The 10999-nt window shown below is 41.7% G+C and overlaps 1 protein-coding gene across 1 annotated transcript in view; it reads right to left on the bottom strand.

Annotated features, from left to right (window-relative positions):
* Positions 1–293: 293 nt before the first annotated feature.
* The window catches only part of LOC117055078 (contactin-associated protein-like 4), a 259168-nt gene continuing 248462 nt past the window's right edge, over positions 294–10999 (bottom strand). The window contains exons 22-24 of the mRNA XM_033164421.1: positions 8387–8605; positions 7902–7973; positions 294–744 (exon numbers count right to left, since the gene is read on the bottom strand). Of these exons, the coding sequence (XP_033020312.1) occupies positions 551–744; positions 7902–7973; positions 8387–8605 (485 nt within the window). The 3' untranslated portion in view covers positions 294–550. The remainder of the gene's footprint in view (positions 745–7901; positions 7974–8386; positions 8606–10999) is intronic.

Genomic DNA, 10999 nt, shown 5'->3' with positions numbered 1-10999 from the left:
ATATGAAGTTCAGAATCCAATGCAGGCACTCTCAGCCAATATTAATTCAATGGTCTCAATTAACTGTGCTGAACTCTGCTTTGGATTGTAACCCAAATGGTTAAAGGAAAACATTACAGTTCATTTGAACAACATTCCTGAAGAGCTGGGGTGGGGGGTAAGTGGAAAGGAAGGGAGGAAGAAACACAACCGCGTTACGATTCCCCCCATTCAAAACCCATTTTCAGAATGCACGTTAAAACTTCCGTTCTAGAAAGTCACAGCAGAACAGCCGAAAACTACCAACAATGAAATTGGTTACAATATCTAATTCACTGTTACATAAAATGCATTTACGTTATAATAGCTAAGGAATGCGTGTCATTTAAGGAGGCCTCCCATAGCAATCAACAAGACTGAACATATGCAGTTTAATAGGTTTCAGAGCCATTTTGCTTGTCCTTCGAGTGCAACAGCGTTTAAATTTTAATTTTTTGTCCATTGAGAGCCCCTGGCTTAGCAAGAAAGTCACATCATTGATATTATCAATAAACTATATCATAAATGTGAATCAGAAGAAGTACTCCTTTTGACTTTCGTTGACTGTGTTTTGCATGCTGAGTTCACTTTTCAGGGCAGTCTCAGCACTGTCCTCCTTTTCTGACCCTTTCACCTCCTTTTTTTTATATACACTCTTCTTTCTATAAATCCGTACAGCTATGGCAGCAATGCAAAGCAGGATGAATATCACGACGGCTATCACACCTGGGGGAGAATGGAAAGAACCAAGTGAGAAGTCATGTTACATCAGTAATAAAAATAAGGACTTTTAATTTCTGCAGCCCTCCTTAGTGCATGAAGTGTTTTTTTTATCCCCACTGCAAACCTGCGAGGTCACTTAAGCTGAAGAAAGAACTTGCCCAAGGTCAACTAGTGACCTCAGTGGGGTCTGAACCAGGAATCTTCAGTTATGCCAGCTGTCCCACAACAAAAGATGACTAGGGATAATATTTTGCTGTTGAGAATCAAGCAGTCATTCACAGATAGATAGTGAAGGCACTATTATAATAGACCTTACTATAAATTGATATGGCTTCCTGTTATTGGGTTTAATTTTATAAATGTGGTACAGGTAATGTTGACTTAGTGTAGCTTAATTCCCGCATTTCAGCTCCCGAAGACGTCCGTCCTGGTTTGTCCTCACTTCAGGTGAGCAGCAATGCCTGTCTGTCCTTCCTTCCTTCCTTCCTTCCTTCCTTCCTTCCTTCCTTCCTGCCTTCCTGCCTTCCTGCCTTCCTGCCTTCCTGCCTTCCTCCCTTCCTCACAAATCCTGCTAGGTTATGGAACCTGGAAGACTGTACAGGGAAGGAAAAGCTGGGAAAGCTATACACAATGGATTTTTAGCCAATCAGCTGCACAAGCATATAACACATGTTTCAGGAGTCTAATCCCATCTAAATGTTACAACTGATAAATCAGATCCTCCATTAAAAGAGGGCACGTGTTGCGGTGCGACCGGCAACCCAACCAGTGTTGTGGGGGTAATTGGAAATCATGGCCACAACCCCTGATAGGTCGGTCCCGTGTTGCTGGGGTGAAATCTGACCAATGGGGCGTTGTAAAATACAGCAACGTGGGACCTATTTAAGCCCATGTGAGGCTGCTGAGCTTCCTCTTTGGGGCTTTTGCATTGGAACACCCACCCAACTTACCCTATATTTAGGGCTTGCACTTGACCTTGCTATGCCGTCATGTGTCGTTGGGGCAGGGGCACAGCAGGAATTTTCCCCACTTAGCTGATTGGCTGGTGCCATTTGGGTTTCGCCTGCCGTGCAGCAAATAGTCACAACTTGTAAGTTGCGGATAGGCTCTGGTTCAGGTGATAGGGGTGGCATGTGATGTGGCCACGCCTATGCAAATGCAGGATATTCCGGTACAGGAATCCAGGGACTCATTGGTTTGTCGGTCCCCGAAAGGGGTCTGGCTGGTGCCCGAGTCCCAGGGACATCAGGACAGTTGATAGGTACCCCTACCAGCAGCTGTCCCTGGTGTTCATCCTTGTCTGTCCTACGAATGTGTCTCTGGGACAGGGCTGCTGCAAGGGTGCAGGGAGATAGTCGAACCAGAACCTATGCAGCCACTCACTTGGTTGTAATCAATAAAGTTGTGGCCTAAATTCTGCCAAAAACCAAACCAAATAACTGTCTCTTGTGTGAATTTATTTGGGGAGGGTTAAAGGTCTAAACACACAATGTTTAGAATGATAAATAAAGCAATATATGTTTACAGTTGCCCAATGATTGGCAGTTCAGCCATCATTATTTGGGACAATGTATTTTAATGTATGTTAATGTCTTTCTGTAAGACAGGGATGGAGAACCTGGATTCCAGACTGCCATCATCTAGATGAGCACAGGTACACCATTTCTGTTCTAAACTGTGTTTTTCTTCCATTTGAGTCACCAGGCTGCTGGAAGTGCATTCATGCCAACCAAAGCATCTTAAAATGACCGTGGGAGATGACTTCCATATGAAACACAGATATATTTTAAGACCTCATTCATGCTTGTGTGCACTGTGCATTTGTTTTCTATATCTGATGACTAGCAGCACACTATGTGAACTAATTTATATATTAGAAGCTTCTTTTTGTTTCTCTAATCCTCTTAGTTTACTGTTACAAATATATTAATAAATTACTGATGAATAGTTCACACACCTCTTACTTTGGAAAGCACTGTTTGGGATTGATGTGAGGCAATACAGAAATCTTGCTTGTGATGCGATATTTGTGATGGCCAACTCGTACCTTGCAAGTAACACTATCATCTTGAAATCAACAAGAGATGTAGAAGCCAAACCGATTACTGATTATTTTGGCAAATCTTTGACAGAATATTTGGGTAATCTCTCCGTTAAGTCAGGACAACAGAAAAGCACTTTGATTACCCTTGAAACCCAATATGCATCTGCTTACTAGGCTATAAATTTACTCTAATCAGGAACGACAACAGTTTAGGTATATTTATTCTCACTTTACTATTGGCAACAGTTTAAAATTGATGTAGGTGTGTGCAGTCCTAGCCTGCACAAAATGTTCCACAGAATGTCAAGAACATAATTTATAAGGTGTAACGTTCAAAAAGAAAGAACAATGAGAACATAATTATAAAATGTTCCAGTCAGTGTTTTTTTTTTTTTTTTTTACACCTTAATTACTATTATCAGTTCATTTAATATTTCAGGAGATGAAATGGCATTTAGGTTTTTTCTCTCTCCGATGTTAGTAGTTCTAACATTTTCACAGCATCAGTGATGTAACTGATGTGTACAGTTCATAGCAGCAAATGAGGCAGTTGGCTGGACTGAAATAACTGCGGGACAATGTGACACACCCTATTTTTTAAGTTACAGGTAGGTAGCCGTGTTGGTCTGCCATAGTCAAAACAACAACAACAACAAAAATCCTTCCAGTAGCACCTTAGAGACCAACTAAGTTTGTTCTTGGTATGAGCTTCCGTGTGCATGCACTTCTTCAGATACACTGAAACGGAAGTCACCAGACCCTTAAATATAGTGAGGGAGTGGGGAGGGGTATTACTCAGAAGGGTGGTGGGAATGGGTGATAGGCTGATAGGTGTGGAAAACCTGTTGACGATAAGGCAGGCACTTATATTCTAGTTTACTGCAATAGGGATTGGTGATTGGTGGTGGGGAGCTAACCACAGGTAGGAGCAAAAACAGCTGTAGTGACAAAGCATCACAGTCCTCCAAGCTACAAAGATTTGAGAAAAGTTAAAGGAAAGTTAAGCACCTGGATAAATTAGATTGGCCGGGGCATCCTTTACACAATGAGTACCCCCACAAGGATTTGTATTGAGACATGTGCTATTTAACATGAATAAATGATCTGCAGTCAGTTAGGCGAGCAAATCATTATTATTTGAAAACTCAATCAGTCTATGCAAAGTTCCAATAGACTCTCACCAAAATGGTTTAGACCAGGGGTGGCCAACTCCCTAGAGACTGCAATCTACTCACAGAGTTAAAAACTGGCAGTGATCTACCCCCTTTTTTGGGGGGGGGGGGGTTGTTGAGCTTTTTTTAGGAAGGAGGAAGACCCATTTTGGGGGGGGGGGGTTCGGGTCAAAGTTGATGAGTTTTTTCAGGGAGGAGGTAAAATGTTGAGCTTTTTTAAGGTGAGCCACAGTCGTTCAGCTTCTTTGGGGGGAGCCAATGATCTACCACTGATCTACCACAGACGTCCAGTGATCTACCGGTAGATCACAATCTAGCTGTTGGACGTGCCTGGTTTAGACAAATTTGCCAAAATTGCAAGCAAGCTTTTAAAGCAAGTAAAGTATAACGTGATGCACATTGGGGATGAAGAATAAGAAGATAATAATGATATCCTAACTCTTCAGGAAAGAGATGCTTGGTCATGATAGGCAGTTCAATGGAAATATCAGCTCAGTGTGCAGTGGTGTTAGGAAGGCAAAATCTATCTTAGGGTTGATTAGAAAAAGAATGGAAAACGAAACGGCTGCCATCATGCTGCCTAGGTATAAATCTATGGCAAGACCAATAATATTATGTATAATTTTGGTTGCCCAATCTCTAAAAGAAAACCAGAGAGTTGCAAAAGATAGAGCAAGAACAAACAAACAGATCTAACCAAACTGATCAAGGGGCTGGAAAACCCCCAAATGAAGGAGGAACTGTTGCTTTTATGTCTGGCTTGTGGACACTCCAAAACCAAGCAAATTCTTGGCAGGAACACAGGGAAAGTAAGCCTTTTCCAATGTTCCTGCTACCTTCTTTGTTCATATGTGAAAATATTTCTAATCCAGCCATGTAAAACAGCAATGACTGGCCTAACATTTAAGCAGAAGACATGAGACTTTTATCATCTGGAGTTCAACTTGCTTTAAGGCAATGATTAATGTAGATAATAAGTCCTTAATGAGGTACCTAACGATTAGAGGATGCCATCATTTCAGCTGCAGCAGCTGTATAGGTGAGCGCATATTCTTGTTTTAGCAAAATATCCTTTTCACCTTTTCCAATCCTAAATGCTCAAGCTCTCAATGGGAATTGGTAGTTTTTCGTTCCACTAAATTCCTCAAGTCTGTCACTTATCAGTGGTTTCCAATGACCTTACCAAAAAACAAACAAACCCGCTATTCATAAGTTAACCAGAGGTTATCAAAGATAATAGTTGGTTTCTATGCTTTCTTCTCTGTCTTTTTTTTTAACTTAATGGAAATTGGATGGTTGAATTATATTGCAGAGAAACCATTTGTAGGGGGAAGAATGCTTTTCCTTCACCCCTGTTCTCAGGGGAAAATAATGCCATCAGAAAACTCTGAGTCTCATAGAATAACTCCTTTAAAATAATCACTGAAGCTTACAGATTTATACTTGCTCGTACACTAGTCATAGAAACTGAAATCCTCTTGAGAACTCTGAGTCCCCAAACACATATTGTTCAGGCATTCTTGACTTCTTTTCCTTCTTTCTGAACAGATAAAAATAGTCAGTTTCCTAGAGGTTCCAAAGAATGAAATTTGATCAGATTTTGTGACTTCCAGTCCTCTATCTCAGCTGCAGGGCAATGCTCATCTTTTAGCCTGTCCTAATATTTGCCACTTTATTAAACATCTAATTAAAGTGCCTTGTTTTCATTTTATTTGATTTGGCACAGTTAGATAATCTAACACCAAAGAATTCTAGTTTCTTTTGGGTTTGTAAAACCCTTTGCAGACACTCAGTGAACTAATGGAGGGACGGCAATCATGATTGCATCCGGCGTCAGCTATGGCCCCCTTTCCTACTTTTGGAGCGGACCGGAGAAGAAGAAGAAGAAGAAGAAGAAGAGTTTGGATTTGATATCCCGCTTTATCACTATCCAAAGGAGTCTCAAAGCGGCTCACATTCTCCTTTCCCTTCCTCCTCCACAGCAAACACTCTGTGAGGTGAGTGGGGCTGAGAGACTTCAGAGAAATGTGACTAGCCCAAGGTCACCCAGCAGCTGCATGTGGAGGAGAGGAGACGCGAACCCGGTTCCTCAGATTATGAGTCTACCGCTCTTAACCACTACACCACACTGGCTGCTCCAACATGGTCCACTCCTTTTGCCCTGCCCCCAAGCCACCCCAGATAGGTCAAATTTGAATTCAGGGTTTGGCGGGAACCCCAGCAAGCACCGCAGCAACCAAGGGGGCAGAGCAACGGCCAGTGGAGCAGTGTGGCTTTAAGAGGACAGTGGGGCTGTGTGCCAGGCTGCAAACCTCACCCACCACCAGACCCGGTAAGCAGTCATTGCAGACACCCAGTGAAGTAATGGAGGGACAGCAATCATGATTGCATCCACAGCCTCACCTTCTGTGTTCACCAGGTGTTTGTGCAGATCCTATGCACTTACAGATTGCAGATTTCCAGACCATGGGGATGAAGCCTACACATACACACAGAGAGAGATGCTTTCTCTCTCTCTCATATTGTTATGCACACATTCACTGAACATTTGAAAAGGGCTACTGTCAATGTAATAAGAGGGGTGTGAAGGGTTCAGAAAAGGTCCCAGTGGAATTCTGTAAGTCAAATTGGAAAAGTGTTCCAGTTACAGGTGGGTAGCCGTGTTGGTCTGCCATAGTCGAAACAAAATAGAAAATTCTTTCCAGTAGCACCTTAGAGACCAACTGAGTTTGTTCTTGGTATGAGCTTTCGTGTGCATGCACACGTCTCTAAGGTGCTACAGGAAAAGTGTTGTGGATGTAAATGGGGGGGGGAATTATTTTGTATCCTAGTAGTCCAATTAAACCAGGCATGGCCAGACTTGGCCCTCCAGCTGCTTTGGGACTACAACTCCCATCACCCCTGGCTAACAGGACCAGTGGTCAGGGATGATGGGAATTGTAGTCCCAAAACAGCTGGAGGGCCAAGTTTGCCCATGCCTGAACTAAACTCTATTCTGACCAACAGCCAGGAGTCAGAGTGGTTGCATCGACTGAAATTAACTGTACACAGACTTAATTGCTTTTTGGATCATGCTTCTCAAATTGTCAGGATTAAACCATCTATAATGTATTCAAAATTCATTCAGCGACTCTCTAAAAAGATAGAAAATGAGGGGAACAAGAGGATTACACATTTTTCTAGATCGGCCAATTACCCTAGTACTTCTATACGTTTTCCTCATCTCAATTAAGTGATAGGCATCCTGTTGACAAAAACTCTTTCGCACCCTGTGACAGGCACCTACTCCAGCAATGGTTGACATATCCAGTTTATGGTTTCTATTTGTGGTTGAGAGAGAGAACAAGTCTTGGGCTAACACCCCCCCCCCATCATCTGTAGTCGACAGTATTCCCACATTGTGAGGAAATAGCAATATGGAACAGGTTCTTGGCTTCGTGGGTCGAAAACTTTCTTTTGAACACTTCATGCACTTGGCTACAGAAATGACAAAGGATGCTGCAGAGGACATAACACTTACTTAAACTTTTCCAACCAATAGCGAAGATGAGATCCACACTTCCACCACAAGTTGAACAAAACTGCTCTGTGAAATTTGAAGGGCACTGGAAACACATAACAACCATAATCCCAGGAGCTACTGTATAAGCAACTGGAGCGTGTTAATTTGTGTGTTTTCAGACTTCTGAATGCCCTTCAGTGATGTAAAAACAAAAAAAAAGTGCTGTGGTGGAAACCATGAAGAACTGTTATTAACTGCACGAGGAGAAGAAATTTCTTGTGTCATAGGGGTTTTTTAGTTTTAGTTTTTATATATAAAAAAATAGTTCCTAAAACATGGTTGGGTTTGCAGTTGGTTTGGCACCTGTTCACTTTGCATTATTACTGAAAGAACCAAAGGTATTTAAAAATGGCACCAGCAGGCCTATTATGGTCCCTATTACCTCCAATAATGGCAGAGTCACTCCTTATTGCATTAGCTAAAGGTTCTCCCTCATCTATTGGTCCCGAATGATCTGTAGCAGAAACAAAAAGGGAAAATGACAGAGGCAAGCAGAGAGAGGAGAGTTTTCAATATATCCATGTACACAGCTACAGCCTACATACTGTATGAAACGACATACAGCTATACAAAACGGGTACACAATAATACGTATGCAAGGCTGCTAAGAACAAGTGTGTTTGGTGGGGGGTTGTTGTTGCTTTTAATTCAGTGTGTATAATTAAACTGCACATACAAAAAATAAAAAATTAACACTTAGAGGAAAAGACATAGGTTGAGAGGGTGGGAAGAAAATAACCCAGTACCTTTGGACCCTATCCTTTAGGTTTACTGCTAGGCAACCTAATATTGAAGGCTGAAACTCTGCACCTTTGTCTCGTATTCTGTTTCAGGGTATAGAACAAATGAGAGCCATATGCTTGCTACCTGCAAATGAATGAGTTGTTTCACTTGATGTTGAGTCGGCTCCTGCTGAAGTGCCGCAGTTGGACTGGGTGAAATGTCCTTTCACAGTGACTGGAGCCGAGCTGGAATGGTGCAGCGCAGCCTTCAGGGGAGCTATGTGGTTGAATTGCACTGAAGAGAGACATCCGACAAACCCCTGAGAGTTTGCCTTCATGGTGTCCGGGTCTACATCACTATTCTCTGCTAATCAAAAGAAACAGAAGGAAATTAATCATAGTGCGAATGTACAAAACAAAGAGACAGAAGAATAATTGAATAATTAACCTGTATTCCTCTGAGGCTCTATGCACATTGGCAACATATGCAAATTTGCCATCTCCCCATTTTTTGGACTGCTTTTAATGAGAATATATCCATATTGTGTGTGTGTGTGTGTGTGTGTGAGAGAGAGAGAGAGAGAGAGAGAGAGAGAGAGAATATGAATGGCAGTTACTAGTCTGCCAATAACTTTTTTTTTAATTAGCTATAGCACATTCAAAGCCCAAACTGTAAAACTCAATTCAAATATTTTAATTATTGCATATATTTACATTCATTCTCCATAAACTTCAAACATTAATGGAAAATAATCCTAATCATGAATATTTAAACCATCATACATCATTCTGTATAAAAGCTATCAACAGCAACTCAGTCAAATTCTGATGTCTTGAGAGAGTGTTTCACATACAACAAATATTTTACTATTATTGCTTAAACTCTATATGTTTTTTTTAATTTTGTCACATGTAATCCTTACCCATATCATGCTTTACTTACTTAAGAAACTATGTGTTGAAGGGGGTAATTTAATTCAAGTTACTTTATCTCCAATTTGAACCACAGTTTTGCATTTTTGGACAGAAAAATTGGGGACTAGAGGGAAGAGGACTTCAAAAGTTTCTTAGGTGAGGGGTTACTATTCACAATGGCAGTTGCACAGTTCATTCCTTTTCTCCTAAGGCTATCCCTTTCCCCTCCTGCTGCTGAAAGTGTGGCAACCTAGTCACCATTTTGTGTCCTCCATATTGCCATGCCACGAAAATATTGGGGAATAGGCTAAGAAAGGTCTACAAGGTGGCCATCTCAGAATTTTTCTCAAAACATCATCTGAAAAATTTCAACTCTGTCTTATTTTGAACTGTAAGGAAGTCATGTGGATGAATTTACTCTGATTCACAAAACGTGAGGCATATAATATTCATAACATGAGAGACAAGCCTGGCTGAAGACACATTTCCTTGCAAGATAATGAGAAACATCTATTCTGTGAAGTCAGATCTATTCCACATTGTGTAAACCTATCACTACATCAAGTCTTGCAAATCTTACAGAATATTTTTGAACCTAAGCCTTTCTGGTGATGGCAATCACTGCTATTATTTTAGTAAACACCTGTATGCTAATTTGTTCCTATCTGCAAGATAATGGCATGCAGAGCTCAATTTTAACATGCCAAGTGATGATTAGGTTATGGCAAAATGTCAGCCTGATGTCTTTATCACACAGTCTTTGCATGATTCTAAAAACACAAAAAACCACCTTGCATAATAGTGCTGACATGTGAGCTACTTACAAAAACAAATGGTACACTTCAGAACACCAGTCAAAGATTCTACCACATGGGTGATGTCAAGTTACAATACTACTTCCATTAATTAGTTCACAGGCGCAGCACAGGTGATGTAGTTTCTTCATTAATTAGCTGGAAATCACGATACCGATCATGACATTTCATTTATAGCCTCAAATGTTTGTGCCTAAAGAGCTTGCTACAATGAAGCTCTCACTTAAGCCTGTATTATATTATGGGGATATTTAACATTTACAGAGCTCAGTCCTATTGGAAGCTGCAGTCAACCGGATCCCAGTGGACCCAATAAATTTTGCTCCCTGATGAGAAGGACAACATGGTGCCTTTCTCCATTCTTTATAGAAAAGATGACCAGACTGGCCTTGACTCTTACGTCAATACTGGTTGGCTAGCTTTGGGGCTCCATGTCAGGCGACTTGACACACGTTCTGTCTGTTTTCTGTCCCTCAGCATTAGGGCTGCCACCTTTGTTCTGCCAAAATACAGGACAGGATTGGGCGGGGGGGGCATTTTCCCCCCACCCGATGCTGAGCTGACTTCAAAGCAATCCATTACAATTTATTGCAGCTTAACAGGGGGGCTTCTCTGAAATTCATCACATGCACACAAACATATACATGAATTTGTAAATCTCTCTGAGCTTTGCTACCCAGAGCTTAAATACATGACGTTTGCGTGGCGAGGCCCCGAACCCTCCCCCTTTGTTGGAATAAAGACACTTGACACCATTATTTTAAGTTAACGGGCTAAAAAAGGCCACAACTTTATTAGTTATAGAATGTGAGTGGTATTGGCTTAGGCATTGGAACCAAATCGAATATATCTGACTCCTGCCTGCCTGCAGGAAGTCTCAGAAGGGTTAGCCACCCAGGGTCACCCCAGGGAAAAAGGGGTGAGTCCCCAGCCGTGGGCTGCTTAAATGGAGCAAGCCAGGCCCCTTGGTAGACCGGATTGGTCAACCTAAGAGTGACACAGCTGGGGACTCCCTATGACGCGGGGGC

The sequence above is a fragment of the Lacerta agilis genome, chromosome 11 (assembly GCF_009819535.1).
Source record: "Lacerta agilis isolate rLacAgi1 chromosome 11, rLacAgi1.pri, whole genome shotgun sequence".
Classification (NCBI taxonomy): Eukaryota; Metazoa; Chordata; class Lepidosauria; order Squamata; family Lacertidae; genus Lacerta; species Lacerta agilis.
The sequence above is the reverse complement of the archived record's forward strand: the minus strand, read 5'-3'. Positions and strand labels throughout refer to the sequence as shown.